Genomic DNA, 24163 nt, shown 5'->3' with positions numbered 1-24163 from the left:
TTGAGTTGTCCGGAAAGTTCGTGCCGATTTTTAAGGTAAATTCAAAGGCAACAAATTGCAATTTCGATATACATTTATTAAATTATTAGACACCATTTTCTTTCGCAGCTTTCTCTGTCTTTTGCGTAACTTGAACACTAGTTCCTTCAGATTGTGTTAAGTTTTTCTGTGAAAAAACTTTTCGATGTAATTTTTTAACTCGACTGAAAAGTTGAAGTTCTTACGATTAAGGGAATTTTGTGCAGATTTAAAGAACTACAACTCTGAGGGTCCAATGGCGAGCGAAGTTGTAAGATAAGTTTGGAAGTTTTTTACCAATAAAGGATTTTTTTTTTAAATATAAATTTAGAGTTGCATCAACTGAATGCGTATGTATTGTTGTAGAAGTATCAAGACACCCTGTGGCCTCTGTGGTGTGGTGTGGCGTCAGGAGTTGGCGTGTTTAGAAAAAACAATTGCAGGTGGAACTGTCAAACTGTCGGATTTCGGCTGGTAGCCGAACTTGTTAACACGTTCGAATTGTTCGGGAACTATTAAATTATATTGTATTACGGTGTTGTTGTTGTTGTTATTCCTGTTGAGTTATGGTTTATAATAAACGGACACGCGGAGCGAAAGTCGCCACCGACGTTTCCAACAGTATTATTAATTAAATTGTCAGAGATATGTGTGTTTTAAATTCTCCCAGGTAGGCATACCTCCTTAATATGACTTACCCACGATAATTTTCTATCCAAGTGTAATAATAAGGGAATTTTGTAAAGACCTAGATAAGTGCAAATCTTAGGGCCCACTGTTAGATAAATACGATAAGTCGAGTCTGAGCTAACTTTGAAAACTTGTTGCAATAAGAAATTGTTTTTAAATATAAGTTTAGAGTTGCATGAATTAAATCCGTATACGTTATCAATATAATTCTCAAAAATATGTACGTTTTGAATTTTCCTAGGCATATCCCCTCAGTATGATTTACCCACGACAACTTTCTATCGCAGTGTAATGATAAAGGAAATTTGTAAAGACCTGAATAAGTGCAAATCTGTGGACACAATGATTAGTAAATATGTAGGCGTGTAGGGTAGATCATCTTAATAAAACCTCAACTATTTTTATATAACGCCATTTCGATCGGTAGTTGTGAACATTTTCGTTCAATCGCTGTTTTTAGCTCATCTAATTGCGAGCAATGCTTATTTATAGTTTGATTGTTTAGTAGAAGCTCACAAAAATGGATTCTTTTCCATTTCCAACAGACACAGAGCATGACTTTCCTCTCCCCGGGATCTTCTCCGTTCAACGGTATTATAAATAATCCATTTTTCATCCCTCGTTGACACTTGCTTCGAAAATGGTGTCTCCTTGTCGCGTTTATAGAGCGAGTCACGCATGAAAATGCGATTCATTAAATCGTCGACAACTCATGCGTCAATACAAGCCAAACTTCATAAAATCCTCGTGTATGGTGGTTTTTGATATTTTCAACATTTCTGGTAATTCACGTGTTGAATATCGTGGGTTAGTCTCGGTGTGTATTTTGATCTGATTTTCATCGATCACGGAGAACTACCCGAGTGTTCTCGATCTTTAAGGTTGAAATCACCAGCTTTAAAGCTAGCAAACCATTTCTGAACAATTCTTTCAGCTGTAGCACCTTCACCATAAACAGCGTATATCCTGTTTGCTGTTTGTGTGGCATTTTGTCTCCTTGCGTTAAAAAAAAGCATCGAATGCCTATAATTCACTATGTTTCTTTTCATATTCAAGGCCATATAAACCTGACAAAAATTAATGTACCCTAGCTAAACTTTTTTCCAAAAAATACCTGAAATCACCCTTTATAATTTGTACAGGTTTCGTTTATTTTCGATCATTCTGATGTATTCAAGACCAGTCCTAATCCCACTTACCGAAAATCGGCACAAACTTTGCGGACAATCTAATATTAACCCTTAACGGTCCAAGTTTTGCGTCGATAGACTGCCCACTGTGACATTTTTCACAAACAGAAATTACGTTACATTAATCGTGAGATGCTTTTATTTATTTTAAATAGGAACAATTTTATCAACATGTCTATTTTCTGGGTTCGAATCGCCCGATAAAAATTTAGATGATGCTTTGCAGAAAAAAGTTGCCGATCTACGTAATAGTTTTATGTAATAAATGATTGGCTCAAAAGAAGAAAAAAGGGGTAAAATTTCCAAACGTATTCTTTGAGTGTTGTTTTATTACTTATAATTTGAACGTATTAATTAACGTTACGAAGTCAAGTAAACTTTGTAGAAACACGCCATCATCTTTGTAATAGATCTATGATTAAATAAAGAACAATCCCTAGTGAATTTCTGATTTCGTCCTTTAAGAAAGAACTTGAGAATGAATGAACAAGAAATGTCATATAGAATGTTTTCGTTGAATTTATATTCCTTGTGAGAAATATAAGAAATATATTATAAGTACAAAGAGTTACAAACTGCTTTCTTGGAAACTAACGAAAATATCGATATCTTTTTCGCTATAGTTAAAATAAACTTGTTTTAATAAACAGTGATATTAACATCTTGGATAGCCTTTACAAAACTGGATAACATTTGCTCGAACCCTTTTATAAAACGATGCATAGTTACAAAGTTCGATTCTTCCGGGGTTACATGAAAGAGTAAGTTATAGTAATCACTCCTACAACTAAAAAAAAATATGAAATTAAAAATAAATGCTGTTTGTTTATCGGTTAGTCCGACAACATCATTTTGCATGCTATAAATTAACCGGGTTTTAATATTTTCAGTTTTATTCACCTCCTTTAATTATACTTTAATAATAGTAATAATAATAATAATAATAATAATAATAATAATAATAATCAAACACCCGTTTGAAACAAATGTTGTTCAGTTTTATAAGAGGTATCCAAATAATAAACAAAATAAAACATCTTCCATTCAGAAAAATGTAGGGTGCTCCTTTTCTCCCCAAAAAGTCGATAAAAAATTTATCATTTAACTGTAGCAAAAATGAAGTCGATATTTTCATTAGTTTCTGAGAAAACTGTTAGTAACACTTTATACGGAACACCCTGAAAGAAAAAGTATGCGTGGTTTATAAATCAGTCCACATGAAATTTAGTTAATAAATTCTGGAGTAAAACAGAAATATGCATATCGAGATTCTCGATTGCAGCTATCGTTCACGAGGCCGAGAGTACTTCGATTAAAGCACGAAATTTTGCCTGTGCCTGAGAGGAGTACTTGGACCGCTAAGGGTTAAGTAATATTCGTGAAAAAAGAAGACAGAAATGATATGCTCTCCTCAAAAATAAATCTATATAATATTCGTATGTATATATAATCGGGCATCGGAAGGACTACTTACTATTTAGCGGAGTCTGTGAGTTGATATTCTCGCCTGCGATCGTAACACTCCTGGATGCCAGCATCTGCCCATAAATCCTTGATTGCCTCTACATATGGACTTTCAAACGTTGTAACCGTTTCGAAATCCACGACACGTACGAGCTCTGCTTTTTCCTACGGTAAAGTGCGAACGTTGCATTCGAGTACCATAATTAACGGTCGCAAAAAGGGAGCCATGGTCACCGATAAAAATACTTACCACACTCGACGAGTCGCCGTACTCGATCTTGAGAAGGTCCATCGCTCGAATCATGGACTGCATAGCCATGAAAATGTTTTGGTACACGAGTTTAATGAACCCCCTCTTGTCATCGTCGGAGTAGCCGGATCCGTGGATAATTCTCATCTGTTTGATAAAGGTGGATTTGCCGGATTCACCAGTACCTGTAACAACGTTTCCGTCTCATTACCGTTGTCCCTATATAGCGAAACGAACCGGTGTTTCTGGGTCGCTTGCCCACCGATTTGTCTTAACTTTTTGATTAATGTATTCACGAGTTCAGTTTATGCACGGCATTCAGCGGTAACGAAAGGATTCTATTGCGCCAACTGTCTATTATTACTGACCGCCTCGCGACTTGCTCGGAAGTGCAACTGTGTCAAGAATATCGGTACTTGCAACGGAAATTCGGATGTTTACGAAAATAACCATATTTTCGATTCTATTATTTCGATTCGAGCACGCTTAAGAGGGCGGTCTGGTTCGGACGACTAAAAAATAGCCGATTTTATAGAATTCTTTCTGTTGAAATGGTAAGGAATATTGAAACGAGGCCTTTTCCATAACATTAAGTAATGCTAAGACTACTCATTTGTATTTTTCTCATGGACAAGTGTTTTAGAATAAATATTGAAACGTTGGTCTCAACGATGCGCAGTTTCAGCGACGGAGTACTTTTTAACAAAAGCTTTTGTAATTCCGTAAATTTTTCGAAAATCCTTTCGCGGAATATTTGTAAATACTGTAAAGATTCTAAAAATAGAATTCTTTAAAAATCGATTTTGCATATGTTTGAACTGAGGTTATAAATAATTGAATGTAGAGGCACAGAATTAATTTCTACATCTAATGACATCAATTTTTTTTACAAAAAATTAATAAAGAAGGGTAATTTTTCGAATCTCTTGAATCCTATTACCTCCTTACTAATTTTCCTTACGCTACCAATAACTTTTACTTGTAAAGTCACCGTTTCAGAAGTAATTATACCGAAAACGTCGCAAAATAAAACGATAAGCTTTCGCTCTCAGCCCACCCAAACTATTATTTTTATTCAAAACTTCCCATCGAGAGCTACAAAAAAAAAAAAGAAACTAAACTTCTTAAATATCATCAAAATCTCTAACCAGCGTTTCTATCGATGCAAAGTATCGACTCGAAGATTCACAATCCAATACGTTAACGTTATGTCTTCAATCGAGAGAAGCAAACGATTGCAACCTTGCGCATAAATGCAAATAATATTCAGCGAGTAAAGGCATAAACTCGACTGCGTATTACCATCGATATCTTGATTTTCCAAATCAAAACAAGTAAAAAATGAGACATTGAACCAAGCTTTTTCTACATTCGAACCGATCCAATGACAGGTAACGTGTTGCGTTATCGCTTGCCGATACAATACGTTCCGACTATCTACAAACGTTACGAGTTATTAATTGCTGCGTAAGTCGTTCGCCGGGTCGCATATTAATATTTGCATTTGCATGATCCGTGTCGCTTTGCAGCGAGTTTCTCCGCGAACACGTGGACTAAGACCGACTATCTATGGACAAGCGAAAGAATTGTCTTGGTGCAAAGGCATGCCTAGAAACTCATCGACGGGGTACAACTAAAGATTAACAGAGACGATGACACCGCGATACTTTATAAAACTGTATGAAGATAAGACAGAGAAAAAGTTTATCTATGTGCAATCGATGGAAGCTTGCTATTAGGTTGTCCAGAAAATTCCTGCCAATTTCTAAGAAAAACTCAAAGGCATATAACATATATATACATGTATTTATTGAATTACATAGGTGCCATTTTGTTCCACAACCTTTCCATGTTTTAAGGGACGTATGTTATTTGTTTTCAACCATTTCGATATATTCAGACCTGTACCATCTACCAAAAATCGACATGGACTTTCCAGACAACCCAGTAGTATACGTGTACAGGTTGTCACGTATAAATTAGTGTTAAAAAACTGTTTTCTTAGAAACTAACGAAATTATCGACTTCATTCTTGTTACAGGCCAACGATAGAGGGAAGCTGATATTTTATAGTGTGCAATACATTTTTTGAAGCGAAGGTTACGAGGAAAAAGAGACCTCCTACATTTTTTTTAAAGAGAGGTGCTAAAACACGTCTTAAGGAGGAAACGTCTAAATTCGTTTCGTGAATATTGTTGCACGCTTAAGATGTGTTGTTATTAGGTGTGGGAAAAAGCTTTAACCTGTGGATTTCATAGAACTGAAATTATTGTAGGAGTCTCTACCAAAAATAAGGCACGGAGCCACGATTAGAATCCACGATCTTCGGATCCACTCTATTCGCGTTCTTGTTTGACTCCTTAGTCTTGGCTATGGGGGGCGCGAACCTACACTATTATTACATTTTATTTAATTTCATCGACCTTTTATAGTTATAAAGCGTCGACATTTGGCTGTTTAGAACGTTACGCAGTTTGGCAACAGGTAAATGCAACCGCTCTCAGGTGCTAGTCGTATCGTACATCCCTAACTTCAATAAGAAACGAAATATCACAAAAACCAGTCGACCTAAAATTCACTTTGTTTCTAGGTCTTATACTACCAATTTAAAAATAACAGTAATTCAATTCAGTTAATTCCAAGTCACAGAAAAACAGCAAGACAGTTCACAGCTAGTCTCCAGGCAGCAAGTCTACATAAAGCATTGCGTTAACACTTTATCCACCGGGCTATCTAGAAGCAGACTTTAATTCAAAAAAGAATTTTCTACAGTAGCATATGCCAATCTAGGCTGACAATAATTCCACCATACTGTTACTGGGTACATTGAAAGCCAAGTCTGTTACCAAGCACTGAACATTGTAAGGTCTATTTACACTATCAACATAGTAAATAAATTCAAATAACTAAATACTGCAATTAAAAAGCCTATAAATAGGCTCCTGGTAAATAAAGTGTTAACTTGCGTCGTACTATTTAACCTCGTTTACAATAAATATATTTAGAATAAGAAAAGAAAAAAAAACATTTTTGTTATCGCCACCGTGACAAGATCCTAGCGAACACGTCCGGAACTTTGTCGTGGATCATGAGTCGAAAGCAGTTGGACTATGATTCGCCGGTAGAAGAATTAGGACGAGCGTCTTGTCGAACGGAGTCACGTGCACGTATCTAATTGTATGTTTGTAGTTTTATAGGGCTTGCTCGTTCTCCGTGCAAAGAACGATGACAACACACTTGCGCACCGGTACACGTCCCTGAACATGGTGGGGCGGCAACACTGGCGACGATACGGGGCAAAGAGTGGCGTGGCTTAACGGTAGCAGTGACGGTGGCGACACGGCAAACGAGGATGCGCACGGATGACACAGGAAGAGAGAGAGAGAGAGAGAGAGGAGGGGTTGGAGGGGAGCGCGCAAGCGTATACGGCGCCAGCATCGCCCTCGCGAAATCATGAATGAAAACGGGCGAGTGGCCAACATTGCTGCGTGCTATCTTACCGCCGCGTATGGATCTCCTCTCGTCTTCCTTTCGAATGCACACGAGCTTCTACTCTGCTTTCGTGCTCTCTTTTGTATGGCTGGCAGCAGCGGCGAAAGCCTTTTGTGTTGCCCGCCGAGAAAAGACGAATCGCTCTTACCAACACCGGCCTTCTTCAACGGCGCGTTACCGTCGCGCATAAGAAAGCCTGGTTTGTACATACAACGGTGTGAATAATAGATCTCCCGACGTTTTAAGAGGTTTATTTAAGCAACGATCTCCCCCTGGCTGTGTCATTTTACGAATCTATTAGGGCTACCCATAAGTAACGCTGTTTTTATTTCTTCTAATTTTAAACCATCTGCACTCGGAGCCATTTCGCTACAGAATGTGCAAACAGAAATCATGTCGTATTACGTAATGTAACTTGTAAAGCATGTAATTTACTGTAATGATACTCGAGCTTATATGAATCTTTAGACATTGAGATCTGAAGATATTTATGTCAAAAATCAAAATTTTATACCATTCTGATATGTGATAATGTGTGAAACAGTCATAGGTATTCATTGATAGTTTCCATCTATTAAGTTACACTCTTAGGCTTTGTTTATCTTCGTAAATTGCACCATGTCATACAAAATATGTTCCCACATCTTACTTTCGTAGACAAATGCTCTTTGTCGTTTTTTTAAAGTGTAGATTATTCACACATTCTTTTTCCATAAATATATTTTTATTTGATTTTTCGTGATATTTGAATAGAAATTTTCAAGGGATCATAGACTTTTACAAATTTTACGCTCCCATAAGTTTATCCCGTGCAATTACCAATAAAGTTTGCCTGAACTTACGATGTCCTCTCAGAAGAGACATCCGAGTGCAAAGGGTTAAAAACATTGGCTTGATAGCAGAGAAAGAAAAGTAGGAGAATAGAAGAGGAAAGGGAAAACATTTTATAGATATGGGGTTAAGCACATCGGCTTACTCGTGAATGAAATCAAATCAAAAAGGTTATTTAAATCAGTAACCAATTAGAACAAACAAAATAAAATATAGCGTAGATAATAAACTTTACTTCGTAAACGACGGTCAGTCGTGTCCAGGTGACTTTGAAAAGTAGAGATACTTCATAAACTGATTGAGAAGAACCCTCTGAAATTTAAAGTTATTTTTAAAATATTTCATTCTAAACTCAATTTGGAAGGTATGAAGAGTATAATGAATTTTTTCAGATTTTTAGAAAGACATTTACACAAAGAAAAACGCGTCTGGAGTAAGAGATAAATAAGTATACACGAACAAGCTTAAAAAACACAAGGTAACTATAACAAATATAACAATACAATTACTTCTATACGTTAGATTTAAGAAATTATAAAAGATATTGTTACAAACCGAAGCCTAAATTGTTAAAGAAACTTGACAGTACACCAAACTGTGATAGAAATATACAAACAAATTTAATACTCATTTGCAAGTGCAATAGTACTTATAGTGCATGTAAACTAAGCATTTGATGAATAAATGAAAGAAAATGAAAATAAAAACATCGTCATCTATCGACAATTATTTAGTCGAACCTCAAGGACAAAAACTGTGATAGACATATACAAACAAATTTAATAATAGAAAATTTGACATATCAAGCTTTGTGCAAGGATTAATATTTTTCTAATTATAAAGATTCGACAAACAAAGAGATATTGTATATGTATGTACCTATACATGCGTCAAATTTAAATATATTATACGAAGATTGTTTTATAAGCAAACGAATAGCATTTTGATAGTAACAAATTTCAATCTCCAAATTGATGCATCATAAGCAACGTCTGTCAATAACCTAATACGGCCCACTGTTGTCGATTGTAAATTCTTCCTAATTATTCCATAAACTGTTGGGAATGGTAGAAAACTGAAATAACATAATTTTGTCAACGAAGCGTAGCAAATAGGATATATTTCATCGTATCATTTGTTGATAAAGGAATCGGATACTCTTCCGCAAACGACTCGTTATTAATAAAATACGCAGAAATTAAGCGTGGGCTAACATTACTCAGAAAATGCTATCTTAATGAATAGACCGTTAGTCATAGGGATGTTTAATGCTAGATGCTGACGAATATTTGGTATACGACGCGATGCGATCGATTTCGACGTACATTATTCGTTATTCCTCGAATTTTAATTGTTTCCGATAAGATCAGAGATTAGCGGATCCAATTTTCTTGACTAATCAACTCGACTAAACACCGATTTCGATAGAACCTCGTGAACTCATCATAGAGAACTGAAAAATATTTGTTCAGCCGTTTGCTTCGATACTTGATGATTTACGAGATGTATCGAGTAACAAGCAACATTGTTAGACCAAGTAAAGCTGCGACTCAACGGGAACAGTCGAAGCTTTTCATGCTATCCGGCTTTCAATTCTTATCGTGCTGAAATTCGTCGTTCCTTAAACTCCTTTAATCCTTTAGATAAGTATGATTGCAAAATATTTACAAAAACAGGCAATGAAAAGATGTAACATTCACACCTCTTTCCACCAAACATAAAACAATTATAAATGTCTTCGTTGTATAATGTCACGCATACAATCTCCCAGATATTAATTCTAATTGTATTTACAGCGTACTTTAGAAATTTTATTCCAATAACAGATGACGAATGAGAACACAGTACACTTGCTATTTAATTAGCAATATCTATTGCAATGAATGGTAACAGAAAAATTTGTACTAGTTCTTTCGACGTGAAATATAATTTAATTTTATAATTCAAACATTAATGTTTTCTTAAGGAATAACAGACAAAGAGTAGTGTATCCTTTGATATTCGTAGCCAGAGAAGAATGTTGTCAGTTTGGACCGAAGATCGAACGTTCGTAAAAAAATTTAATCTGTCCAATGTACACGCGTTGACTTTGCGTTCGATGAATGTCGATGAATTGCTATCGCCGTGGCTGCCAGTACACAGTACCACGGTAAATTGCTATTAAAGACGGAGCTGCGCGGGCCTCGAGCCTGGTTTAAAAATAAAAGACACATCATGGAAGGACGAGAGGAAGAAAGACAGCGAGAATGCATCGAGTGACTCACGCTGACAAGATATGCGAAAGGAAGTTCGCTCGACCTTCTAGGCTTCTAATAAATTCCCAAACCAGATTCTCAAAATATAAATGTTACTCTGGACTGGAGGGAGGGCGGGGGGCAGCACATGCTAGAAATCGACCGTCAAGCTTACTCGAGTGGAATGTCTGTTCGTTAGAAATCCATATATTAGTTACAAAAATTATTTGTAGCTCCAGTTTAAACAGATACAGTGGGTGTAGAATGTATTCGTACACCAATCAATTTCCTCCAAAAATTTGGCGGGTAATTGTAGTTTCTTAACTTTTTTTTTTTATAATCAATGATATTTTACGTATTCTCGAAAGTCTCTAAGATAGATATAGTCCAAGCAACATTTACTAGTTAATATAATTCGTGAAATTAACAAAAAAAAAATGCGAAAAGTGGGTAAAAATATAGAAGCAATACATTTACAGTAGAGTTTGTAAAGTAAACACATTAGTTTATTGCTCCATACGAATTAGAAAACATCAAATTTCCAGTAAAGTACTTTTAAAAAAGGTTCTAATAGAGGAATGGAAAAAGATCCCACTTCGAATAACTAATAATTTAGTTAATTTAATGCTTAGAAAAGTTACAATAATTATAAAATCAGAAAGAAATCCTACGAAGGAAGTATTATATACTTCTAAATTAATGTAAATTTCTTGTTTTTTAATGAAGTTTTAATACTTAAACAGTTGTGCGAATATTTATTGCTTCGACATTTCTATCGATTAATTGTTTTATTCTTGTTAATTTCGCAACTTACATAAAAAGCTATTTTTTTTTTGTAATCTATCTATTCTAGAGATTTCCGAGAATATCTAGAATGTCATTGTTTATAAAAAATAAGTTAATAAATTACAATTTTACATAGTTTTTTTGAAAATTGATCGGTGTATGAGTACTTTCTACACCCACTGTATATTTACTCGTCGTTTTGGTATATTAAACTGGAACCTTCTAAATCCTTAAACCGATTCTATTAGAATGGATCTGTATGCATAAGTCTCAACCTGGTGGTCATTGCAATGAATCTGTACGAACTTTAGTAATCATCAAATTTTCCTTATTGCTATTTTTCTACCGTTACTGTAATTATCACTTGTAATTTGTTATAATAATAATAATAATAATAATAATAATAATAATAATAATAATAATACGCAAAAATGTATGACTACCAATTTTCGTATGTACATATACATACGTTGTAATGGTCATCAGGTTACGATTTAGGTTATATACTACATGTATAGATTCAGTGTAATGGAGACTAGGTCGAGAATCTAGATGGTTGGTAATCTACACATATATTGAACATATAAATGATGATTAAATATTTCTACGTAAACTAAAGTTATAAATGATTGACTATAAAGTGACAGACTTAATTTCTACATCTAATATTAGGTGGACTCATAAGTCACTTCCGCTTTTTTATCAAGCATTTATTTTGTTTTCATTAAATAAGAAAATTATATTAATTTATTAATCACTATTATGCATGAACTTCTGCCATCTTCCTGAAAGTTTATCAATTCCTTCCTTGCTCAAATGTGATCGACGATTTTATTTTATTTTATTTAACGCGGATATCTGTCATAACGTCTTTCGTTTACGCTCCATAATTGCGCAACATGCGAACGAGGTTTATATTCCATTATTGAAATGTAAGTCTCACTTGTCTGAACTTTCTATTAAACTTGTTTGTCTCATCATATCCCTTTACTTGATTTGCTTATTCAATTTGCCCGGTTTGCTACACTTGCCTTTTCTGATCGTTTTCAATTTGTCACATCCACTCGAATAAAATAGTCGGTGTAATTCGTTTCTCCTTAGAGCGGTCTTTTTCAAAGTAGGAGAGGGAGGGAGGGAGGGAGGGGGGAGGAGAATTGATTGCTTTCCAGTTCAAACGAGGCGAAAGAAAATTTCGAACCCCACTCTGAAAGGTATCTTTAATAAGAATTATTAAAAAAAAAGGCAATTTTTTTCGTGCTATTTCTCAAAGTTAAAAATCGTCTACTAACAAAATTTATAAATACTTGCAACTGAAATTTTATTCGTTTACATTGTTACTTCGATTTACGTTACCATGAATAAAACTTGAACTGATTTATGGCGACCTTCGTGTTATATTATTTAAAATGTCTTGTAAACTATATAAATACTCGTATCAGTATTCTTGACGAGGGTGTATGTATTATTGCTAACAAAAATCTGATACTTCAATTTTCGTGATTTTTTTGTTCCGTTTCACATTATTTGCAATACATAGTGTAGAGATAATTTATTTATCGATACAAGCATTCTCCTACTACTTAACTCGGCTCTATTATTCAAAAGTACTTGAAGTTTGACTAGTGAAACATTCTTAATTAAACTAAATGCAAAAGAAATCAGTGTCTACACATTTTAGACACGAGAATCCCTTTTTCCCCTGTGACTTAGATCATTCTTCAAGTAGTTCCTTACAATTTAATGACACGAATCTGTATAATTTCATTTCGATAATTTAATCGTAAAGTTTAAAGTAAAGTCGAAAATAAATTTGACGTTACATAGCGATAGTGAGACGGAATACAAGTGCAGTGTACAAAAGTAAATATACTACTTTCGTATAAATGTACTATATTCGTTATCAAATTTCATGTGAGCATTTTATAACGGTATAAGAGTCTCTAAATAGATACACCAATTTTTCTAAACATATATTGAAATTACCTAAAAAGAATTACACACAATTATTTAAATAATTTTTCATAATTTCATGTAAATAATTGTATACAATTTTATTCGAATAACGCAAAACGTGATGTTTGAAGTGAAGTTGTAAATAAACGTGACTCCGTATAGCGTTAATGGCGACGACAGAATATCTGCGCATAATTTGTCATAAATTTCTGTTAAAAAAGATTGCGGTAAAAAAAGATAGATATATTGCTTTATTCTTTAGATAAAGTTAAAGGATATATTCGTTACGATTGCCCATATCGAATTTAATAAAGCTACGCCCCATGAGTTTGTAAATAGGTAAAGCTATTTTTGTAAACATATATTGACGCGCTGAAACGAAATTCTGTCGGCTACATGCGACAGTCAGGCGACACCGGCGCCAGATAGAAATCTGTTAACACTTTGACAGCCGCTGTCGCATACGCGTGATTTTACTCTTTCGACCTCGATATCATCGTCCACTCAACTTATCTCACGTTTGCCTAGGTTTAGGTCATATGTCATATATTCATTATGACATGTAGGTCTATATAGTCCTACAATAATATCGTACTTTCACATGCTCCACGGTAATCCTCGAGTTCAAGTGTCAAAAATCGGAATATCCAGTACACTTCAAAGCGGGATAGCCACATCGGAAGTCGGTCTCATTTCTCTCGAGAAAATTTACCAACTCGTCGGTAGCGATGGTTGTAGGATCACGAAAATGTAACGAAAAGTGTACGAATTTTACTTTTCCATTAGTGGGTGAAAATCAGTGACATAAAGTTAGTCTAAAAAGTAAAAGCTGAAAGTTCTAATTATTATACTTTGATTTGTCGCAATCGGCTAGTTTCTGAAGGTGTATTTCAAATTATACGTTTCGAAGCGATAAGTTGTTTTTAAACAGAAATCTTAGTCACCGGTACGAAAGTTATTATACATTTCATCTAATTAAAATTCATGAAACAAAAATATTGCACGACGTAAATGTACGAGGAGTTTTTCTAGTAATATCTAGAAGCATAATGCCAAACTGGACCATTTAAAACTAGTATTTATTTTTAATTTAAAAAGAGTATTAGATATTTGAAATAATGCTAAATACTCTTAGAAATAACCAATATCTATAAAAATTTAATGTTGCGAAACTTTTCGATGGGCAAAATTTTAAATATCTTTGCATCATTAAAATAATGAAATGATAATGATTCAAAGAAACGAGAATACATGTTGCTGACATTTTACATATTTATTGTCCACTAAGGGATGTATTTAAAACTTCAAATACACGATGTGTCAACAAGTTACATATATAAAACAAAAATACACACACCGCAGGGTGTGCAACAGGTCCCACACAAATATTGCTAGCGTATTCTGTGACTAAAAATAGAACGAAAATGTTGTGCGATTCGTTAAATAATAACAATAATCCTTGTATTTGCAAATAACACGTAAATATTTACAAAGGCTAATCAATATTTATTCGTCACACAAAACAATAACATTTTTATTTGAAATATCTGTTGTCTCAAAGAAATCGATATTTCGGTTATTTCCAATTAGAGTTAGTGGCATTAAAATACTGAAATTTTATTGGACGAATAATTTTTTGTTTTTGTTCGAAATTTTTTATTCAGAGCAACAAGTGTCCTAAAACTTTTGAACGGCAGTGTACACTTAACTCGCTATCACATCGATAACTAACACGGTATTCTATTATTTATCAGTAATATTTCACTAGCCTGCAAAAATTTCCGAACAGCTACCCTATACTATGTGTAATGCTTTACTACACGAGAAACCTAAAATGAATATTACGTGATGTAGAATTAAAGATAAAAAAATATAGAATATCGTCAAAGTACATATTTCTAAATATTTAGATCAATAATATTTATTATGTTAATGACTTGGAACGGTTTACAACGTTCAAATTAGATTTGTCGTTATTTTTGTGGCTCGTTACGCGCATAAAATATAGCTCGACATTTTTACCACGTGGCAAGGATGAATTTAGGTTCGTAAACATCTCTATAAATAAGGACAAAAATTTTCTTGATAATGTATCTATTTTTGCTTATCGCAACACCTTAGTCGCATATGACTTATCGTTAGACTTCCTCTTAATTATCTTCCTTTAAGGCAGATTTAAAGATCTCGCTGCACCGTAAATTTTCCATGTCGCTATAATTTCCTGAAGTGGAAGTTTTTTACAAATGTGGAGCTAATTAAATACGTCGAGATTCGAAAGTACAGCGATAGCATTGCACAACACAAGATAACAGGCACAAATTGAATGTTAATCGTTTCAGAAGAAATAGTTTTACTTTCAACATAACGACACTCGTTACACTTATTATTATTAGTATGTTACGGAGGTCCTCGGTCATGTTTACTTTTCATGCGCATTGCAACGGAACACTGCAACGCATTCGAAGATAACAATCGCTTAACTATCACGTAAATCCTGATTCATGTTAAAATTATTGGATTGGGTTTCTAACTGGCAAACGCTTGCATTTCTTAACCTTTGGCCGCTGACATAGCGGAGAAGATGGATTTTAAACAACGCGCTCATCCTGCTACAGGAAAATGCTTTAAATAACAAATTTATTCGAATAAATACATACGAATATATGTATTAAAAATTAAAAGGTATTTAAAAATATGTTCATAGAAGTACGGAATTTTTAAAGATTCATAAAAATGAATTCGTAATATTGGGAACAGGAAAAAGTTCTTAAGGAAAAGAAAAGAAATGGTTTTGAAAAAAAAAGTCTTCCTATGAGAAAAATTTGTAGACAAAAGTTGTACATCTTGATGAAATATGAAATTTTTGTCAAATATATTTTTTTCGAGAAACGAATACTTTTCGAGGATTACTTTTTTCAAACCATTTGTTTTCTTTTCTTTAGGAATTTTTGCCTCATGAATAATAGAAGTTGTTCCCATATGTTATTTATCGTAATATGCTTTCTTTTGATCGAGGGAGTAAAAAATAATTTTTGTAGATAATTTTAGATTTTAACTAAAATCGATAGAGCGACCTTTGCGATTTCTTGCAAATACCTTTCTTCCATTTTTAAAAATTTGGGTTTTCAGTTTAAAGAAAAACTTTCTATATGTTTTTTTTTTTGTAGGATTTCATGAGATCTACAGGGGACAAAAGTTTCAATCTAAAATGTTGATTTTTAACAGAGTTACGAATTCTTTAAGATTAGACTACTTTTTACATATCTTTTCGAAAAAATCATTGAAAAATCATTGAAAAATGGTCACTTTTGATAATTTCGTAACTTTAACAAATTCTTTATCTAACGATAAGCAGTTGTCCATTTTGAGAATTGAAATCCGTTTACTCAATCAAGAGTTATGATTTTTTCAAATTTTAGTCGAGAATTCTAGCCGAAGTGTGGCACAGTATACTTATAAAATCCGCGTCTACATCGCACAATAACTTGAATTTGGTAACAGATGGAAGAAAATACTTTAAACGAAAGTTGTGCAGTATGAAAACGTACACAAAGTTGCGAACACAATTTCTATGCAGTGGGTGGTGGAAAGATTTATCGTTTGAATATAAACTTTTTTTTTAAATTTCTTAATATCGTGTTATATAATACTAAAAATAATTAAATTTTTTACGGGATTTAATAATATTTCAATATCTCTTATGGTTTCAGAGATATTAGCAAAAATATAAATAACCAGGTGTTTTCAGAAGTGCGACAATTGTCGAATTTTCTTTGTTCCGTATTTGACAATGAAACCTCTTTCAACTGCATATGAAATTGTAAACATCTTAATTAAAATATTAATTTCCATCCACAGCGGCTAAAATATATTCAATAATATATTTACAATTTGCCCGCGCAAAATGGCTATCGCCCACTTTAACGTTTCAATCGCCCACGTTACGAATCAATGATATAAATGCTCTCCTATAATTTTGTGTAATGAATTACGTAGAATTCGATTCGACTACCGTAAAGTGTAACGTACGAAAAGTACAAAAAACACAAGTTAACTGTAACAAATATCACAATACAATTACTTCTATACGTTAGATTTAAGAAATTATAAAAGATGTTGTTACAAATCGAAGCCTAAATTATTATAGAAACTTGACAGTACAAAAACTGTGATGGAAATATACAAACAAATTTAATACTCATTTGTACCAAGTGCAATAGTGCATACATGTGAACCAAGCACTTGATAAATGAATGAAACTAGCTGGTCATTGCTCGCTCGCTTCGCGAGTTCGCGAGCAGGGTTGTTCTTGCTCGCTTAATTCATATAGCTATTCATGTTTATTTTGTGTGCGATCCTTTACGGGCGACACAAGGAACTTTCTGATTTCCGATTACAGCGCCATCTATCGCGCTATTTAGTAAAAAAAATGTTTGAAACTAGGGTTTTGAAAAGTTCTCATAGCCAGCTTTCACAGTGCATGATAAAAAATGAGGTGTTCCGTTAAAAAAATCATGTTGCCCTTGACGTGACTTCGACCGGTCCTTTGAAGGTCAAACGGACACGATCATTCAATAGAATTTTTGAAACCCTAACAAATTTCTCTAAACCATTTTTCACACAAATGTTCCATTTTTACAGTTTCCATACTTTTGGAGCACCCTGCGTGTATACATGTGTTATACGTATGCATACAAATGTAATAATAGTAATATATGTATATATATTATTTCCGTTTAGTTATTCGCTCATAAATTTATATTGTTCCATCTACATTGCGTTATTGAGTCAAGTTTTCTTAAAAAAAATACTGGACCGAATTGGAACAAAAAAATAAATAAAGAATATATACACATGTCGAATTGAGTAACCTCCTCCTTTTCGAATTCGGTTAAAAATCTAATTAGCTCTAAGTTAGATTGATAGACATCGATTGCATCATCGATCATTTTGATCTCGCTATTAGTTTTTTAGAAAACATTAACGACAAATTGTTCGCGCGCGCGAACAGTTAAAAACAGGCTAAAATTACTCCAATGACCTTAAAACATGGAGATCTGCTAAAAAATCGATTTTTCATTTTAGGGGCAAATACAATAACTTCCCTATAAATCGGGAAGTTAATAAAATGAAAATAAAAACATCGCCATCTATCGACAGTTAAAGTTTCAATCGCCCACATTGAGAATCAATGACACAAATACTTTCCTATAATTTTGTGTAATTAATTACGTAGAATTTGATTCGACTACCGTAAAGTGTAACGTACGAAAAGTAAAGGCACAAATAAAATCGACTTCGTACAGCGATATACGCGGAAGACTTGTATCTGGAGTCGTTACGCATAATTCGCCATAAATTTCAATTAGCGAATGAAGCGGAAAGAAGAAAGCGTAAAGCCATAGCTAACGAAGAAACAAGAAGGCAAGGAGTGTCGGACGAGCGGAGAAAAGAGTAGTGCAGAAGGGTCGTGGAAAGCGTAGTACAATAACCGTACTACGTTCTCGTCTCATCGTCCTAAAACCCAGTCGCACTCTGCGAGAGTGGCAATGAGAGTGGCGGAGACGCCGCGCGCCGAGCCGGGCCGGGCGTCGGCGTCGACGGTAGTGGTGTAACTCGGTGTAGAATCGGGTGTGCGAGGAGCGAGTCTGGTCACGAGCGAGCACAGAGAGCGGACGAGAACGGGGCCAATATGTACGCGAAAGAGGAAGCGAGAGGTGGAGAGGTAGCGAGTGCGAGCGAGCTAGCCAGACGGGCAAACAAGTTAATGAATGAACGAACGAATTGTGGGTGGGGCAGCGAGGTTCTTCCTTCGTGCTTTCCACATCGTCGTCGTCGTCGTCTCTGGCGTTGTCGTTGTAATCAACTTGGAGGAGAAACCAGTTAAGAGGAAAACCAACGAAAATCGCCACTCGGCCCCCAGAGCACCCGGATCAACGTATGCGCTACACTGCTGCTATTGATTTTGTTCGGATATCCGAGTACCCGAGTAACCCTGGACGATTAGAGAATAACCAATGGTACCTAACCGATCATTCCGTATACCAGTGTCTCCCAAACTCTTTTCCTCCACGCGCATCGTTTTATCCGTCAACGAGGTTCTCCACTTCTCAAAGCTAGAAAACTTGTTTACCTGTATTTGGACATCGTCGAAGATAATACAAATTTCTTTTCCACATTTTATTCAATGACGATTCGTAACCGGCGCGATTATTAAAGTAGTAATAACTCCGTGTAAAAATGTCTACCTTCAAGGAATAAGAATAATTTTTAAAGCTTACATGACTTTTCATCGTTCTCATAAGAGTATAATTTTAATATATGACACGCGGAAAATTAGCGGATTAATTTACATACAGTGGGTGTAGAACGTATTCGTACACCGGTCAATTTTCAAAAAAACTGAGTAAAATTGTAATTTATTAACTTATTCTTTTATAAACAAGGACATTCTACATATTTTCAGAAATCTCTACAATCGATAGATTACAAAAAAAAAAGAATAGCTATTTATGTAAGGTGCGAAATTAACAAGAAAAAAAAAACAATTAATCGATAGAAATGTCGAAGCAATAAATATTCGCACAACTGTTTAAAAGTACTTTACTGGAAATATGATGTTTTCTAATTCGTATGGAGCAATAAACTAATGTGTTTACTTTACAAACTCTACTGTAAACGTATTGCTTCTATACTTTTACCCACTTTTCGCATTTTTTTGGTTAATTTCACAAATTATATTAACTAGAAAATGTTGTTTGGTCTATATCTATCTTAGAGTCTTCCGAGAATATGTAAAATATCATTGATTATAAACAAAGAAGTTAAAAAAACTACAATTCACAGAAAAGTTTTTTAGTAAATTGATCGGTGTACAAATACATTCCACGAACAATCTTATAAATTTGAAGAATGTTTCCTTTTTATCTATTTTCTATTTTTGATGTCTTTGCGTGTTTATCACTCCCAGCCCCATCGGTATCGATTATGTTGCAACAACAATTTGTTTTATTAACTTCTACGACGTCCAAATACAGCACGTATCTTTTTCCTCGTGTTATTTGCTTTGTAAAACTGAAAATCCTAAAGAGGGTTTCATTTTTCATTAATTTTTATGAATGAGTAACCTTCGAAACTAAAATCTGTTCATATTCAATACGCAAAGGTGAAACGAAGTTCATCGATAGGATCAAAGATCGTGATTTAGATCATTTTAAGCGGTCGCATGTAACCAAAATGTAACCCAGACCTAACTCAACAGTTTGAAACAAAACATTCACTACAGGAACTAATACGAAGAAGAAGATTACTCAAGTATGTACTCAAAATGCACACATACACAGGCGTGACAAATAATTTTTTCATTCTTGTGTACTTCTATTCTTAAATTTAAGACTACAATATTTTCTTATTTACTTTTCGCTTAAATTCCTTATATTTCATACAGTTTTTAAAGAGAAAAAGTGTTGTAAGTAATCCTAACGGTACATAAGAAACCTCCTATACATTTCCACTGATAAAAGAAGTCATTGGCAGTTGGCACCACGTTACGCACACCTCAAAACGAAGTATATAGCTCTCTTTCGAGGTTTTTCTTTTCTATTCCTAAACGGAAACGAATTATTCAAGTGGTCTGTTTTAAATGACTCACCCTATATAGTAGAATTTTACACTTATGCGTGCCGTAGTACATAACACCCGCATGGCCATGATCAGGATTTTAATTAGATGGACATCCAAATTACCCGTATCGTGGAAGCATATCCGGGGTCCTAAATTTCTACTACTGTATCTTCCGTTGATTGGAGTACACGGTACCCGAGAGAGCAATAACACTCTGTCTAGTCATTCATAGGGCGAGAAACATAATAATTGGATATTTTGACATTTTCACTTTGTCATTTTATAACTTTCTCTACTATATGAAGAATATAGGAATTAAAACAGTGTTTCGTTTAAAGAGAGTTGGTTAAAAAAATGATTTTACAAATATTATTTAATCCTTTGCGGTCGTATTAAATTTAGACATGAGTGTTGTACTGGTCGGAATTAATTTCCGAAGAACGAGCAGTGATACATAACATGCAAAATTATGAAGGATAAACAAGATTTATTAATTCTTTTGTGAACTTTAGATATATGTTTACACAATAATGTGTTTTAATGTTATGTTTTTATGTAAAAATTATATTTTATAGTTCTTCATTCTATGGTATCTTATCTTCGGTAACTTTCTGTTGCCATTTTGGACTATTATTTTTAAAATATCTGAAGAAGCGAGAATGTGTAATTACACTTCAACACAGTTTGAAAAATATTATTTGGAATTCTACCAAATATCTTCGACTATTTGGTATTTATTGCAATATGTTACGGAAAGAATACCAACATTTAATATCTTTGTCTTTGAAAAATTTAACATGTAGATATTTCATCCACTGGTTCATATCTTAGAATCTATTACTATTGTCTAATGGGTTAAATCTTTTCAGTTTGCGGAATACAATATACGATTAGTATGGTTCTTTGCTGTGGTGGCTGAGAGTAGGCATACGACCACAAAGAATTAATATCGAGGGCTTAATAAATAATGTCAATCAAAAGAACGATCCACTTCATGTAAATTTTACATTTAAATTTTAAATTTTACCTACCTATTACCTATTTTTGTATATTTTTGATTAATGAATAAACATAAAACCTGGTTTTGGTTTATTGGTTAAGGTTCCATAAAATATTTAGTGGTTGAAAAGAGTTCCATCGTCGAATACGTTTGAGGACCACTGATATAGAGTAAATCATTGTTTTATAAGTGATGTGATGGGAGAGATTTAAAAAAACAAATCATTTCTTGTAAAGTGAACCATATAGATTTTTATTCATTGTGGGCATTTCTAACAGCATTTGTTTACAATGAAGACAAATTTGTAGACAAATTCATCGAGTTATCATACGAAATAATTGATTGCAGTATAAAGCTTTAAATTAGAGTTGGTAGGCTGTAGATTTAACGCAGTCCACCAGCCGGTTTCTAGCTCCAGTTACCACCTATTAGGTTGCGCACAAGAATTGAAGAAGTTAAATAAGAAGCTTTATCCTCGTTCGCGTTAAATCTGCCGAGTACAAACTCCTTTTTAAGGCTATATATTACAATAAATTATCTCGTTTAGTAGGTCGACGAATTTGTCTAAACAAATGCTACGATATGCTATGCTTTCATTACAAATAATTTGTTTTTTATGTTTCCTCCAGCGCTTCATTTAGAAGCAAATTATTTACTCTATATAATATTCGCCTTTATACCAAATAACTTATGTAAAAACATTATTTGATAGTTCCTTTCCATCGTGAGATATTTAACCATTCCGTTATAAACGAAACACCCAGTATATTGTGTTAAAACATTTAACTACTATATATGCTCTCTTTGAATGTGTGACTGAGAGAACATTAAAAGTTTTATGGATTTTCTATGTAACTAAATGTTAAGTTTACCTTAAAAAGATACAAGATTAATTTCTACACCTAATACTATATTAGTTTTTTTGGTGCTTTTTTTCGTTTAACTAAATGTACTAAAATTACTAAAATTTTAGCCCAGTGATTATCCAAGAAGTCGAAATATTGTTTATGGCAGAAATAGAGAGACACGGGCAAAATATCACCAAGAAATGAAACCAATTTCATGAATTCCATTTCATCTTCGATTCTTATCGTGTGACTCGAACACATTATAAGCTATAAACTATACGTTGTTTATAAATATTCTATTTAAAAAATATAAACAGTGGCGTATTCATAGTCATATATGAGCCGTTCACTGCACAAATCGATTAACTCCACCAATCACATAAAAAAAAAAAAATATACATGTCGAATTGAGTAACCTCCTCCTTTTCGAAGTCGGTTAAAAATTGTAACACTACTGACTTTCTTATTAATTTTATATACCGTTAGATGAAAGCTACATCTGTATTTATGCATTCTACAGTACTTATTTGAATTTATATTATAAAGGGAATTTTAAAAAACAATGTACATTATTTTATCGCATTTCCAACATTTTTGTTTTACGGAGTTAATCGATTTGCACAATGACCGGGACATATATGTAATGCCTTCTTTGAATTAATCGTTAATCTGTATGGACGTCGAAATTAGAATAATGAAATCATAGAAACCGCATTCTTTATCGCTTTGGAAATTCCTCCTTTTTTTCCTGATACATTATCTACGATATGTAAGTATGGCATTTACAATTAATTAGCTGTACCACAAGTATAGAATAAACCTTCTTCTTTTAAAAAAAGAACTTGTATCGCCCGAAAAGCTCGGATCTTTGAGCAGCCTTTTTTCCTGATACATTATCTACGACATGATCAATAAACCCGCGTTACTATTTTCATTATATCGCTTTAAAAGTATGTTAGATAAAAAAGAATTGCAACGTAGGCATTGTCCTTCAAATATTAAATTACCAATTTTAAACAGGGTAAACCACCTCTTTGCGAAAAAGTCTGCAAAGTCCAAGCATAGATTTAACGAAAGTTTCGATAGCATAATTCGGAAATTGGCGCCAAAATATCTTTGCGTCTGTCCAAAACGCATCGAAATTGCAAATTACCTTACCGTGTGCACTTTCAATGAGGGTTATAAACCAATTTTAAAAATCATGGAGGTAATGGGAGCAATTATTGGCTCGAGAACTGAAATGTTCCAACAGCGATAGGACGTGGAGCACTTAACCAGTGTCGAGCAAAGAACGTCCGATGCGTCAAAGGAGACCAAAACTGCTCGGAGATCCGAGCTTTTCTTTCGCGCGATACAAGTTCTTTTTTGAAAAGAAGGTTTATTCTATACTTGTGGTACAGCTAATTAATTGTAAATGCCATACTTTCTAACTAATTCCCATTCAACAACATTAAACGCATATTTCTTGAAAGCATGTTTTCTGAAAATTCGATGAACCAAACGATCCCAAACTTTAAGAACACATAAAAAATAAGTCTCTTTTTTTATTAACCTCTGCCAACTCGACGTCTATACCATATAAACAGTTTTTAGAGACTGGAAGACAACTATTCTTATAGAAAAATTAAAATTTACAATTTCATGCCTTGCTGCAAATTTTCTAATTTTTACACAAACTTTAATGATATAAATTCACGGCAGCCAATTTCAGAATTTCTGTATTTTTACCCGTCATGTCTATGTTAACCCTTTGCACTTGGATGGCTCCTCTGAGGGGTCATTGT

General features: G+C 33.9%; 1 protein-coding gene and 1 long non-coding RNA gene across 8 annotated transcripts in view; one reads left to right on the top strand and one right to left on the bottom strand.

Moving 5' to 3' along the window:
* The window catches only part of LOC128892219 (guanine nucleotide-binding protein G(q) subunit alpha), a 72883-nt gene that overhangs the window by 10923 nt on the left and 37797 nt on the right, over positions 1 to 24163 (bottom strand). For all 7 annotated transcript variants that reach the window (XR_008461086.1, XM_054152957.1, XM_054152753.1 and 4 more), the window contains exons 2-3: positions 3613 to 3797; positions 3373 to 3527 (exon numbers count right to left, since the gene is read on the bottom strand). Coding sequence is in view for 6 of the 7 variants with exons in the window: in XM_054152957.1 (XP_054008932.1) it covers positions 3373 to 3527; positions 3613 to 3797 (340 nt within the window). In the remaining variant the exon portion in view is untranslated. The remainder of the gene's footprint in view (positions 1 to 3372; positions 3528 to 3612; positions 3798 to 24163) is intronic.
* On the top strand, positions 7092 to 8692 carry LOC128894749 (uncharacterized). Its single transcript, XR_008461623.1, has 3 exons — positions 7092 to 7303; positions 8328 to 8413; positions 8511 to 8692. It is a non-coding gene; the product is annotated as an uncharacterized LOC128894749 (long non-coding RNA).

Source organism: Hylaeus anthracinus, unplaced genomic scaffold (assembly GCF_026225885.1).
Source record: "Hylaeus anthracinus isolate JK02 unplaced genomic scaffold, UHH_iyHylAnth1.0_haploid 0, whole genome shotgun sequence".
Lineage (NCBI taxonomy): Eukaryota > Metazoa > Arthropoda > Insecta > Hymenoptera > Colletidae > Hylaeus > Hylaeus anthracinus.
Note: the sequence above shows the minus strand (reverse complement) of the source record. Positions and strands in the feature narration are given on the sequence as shown.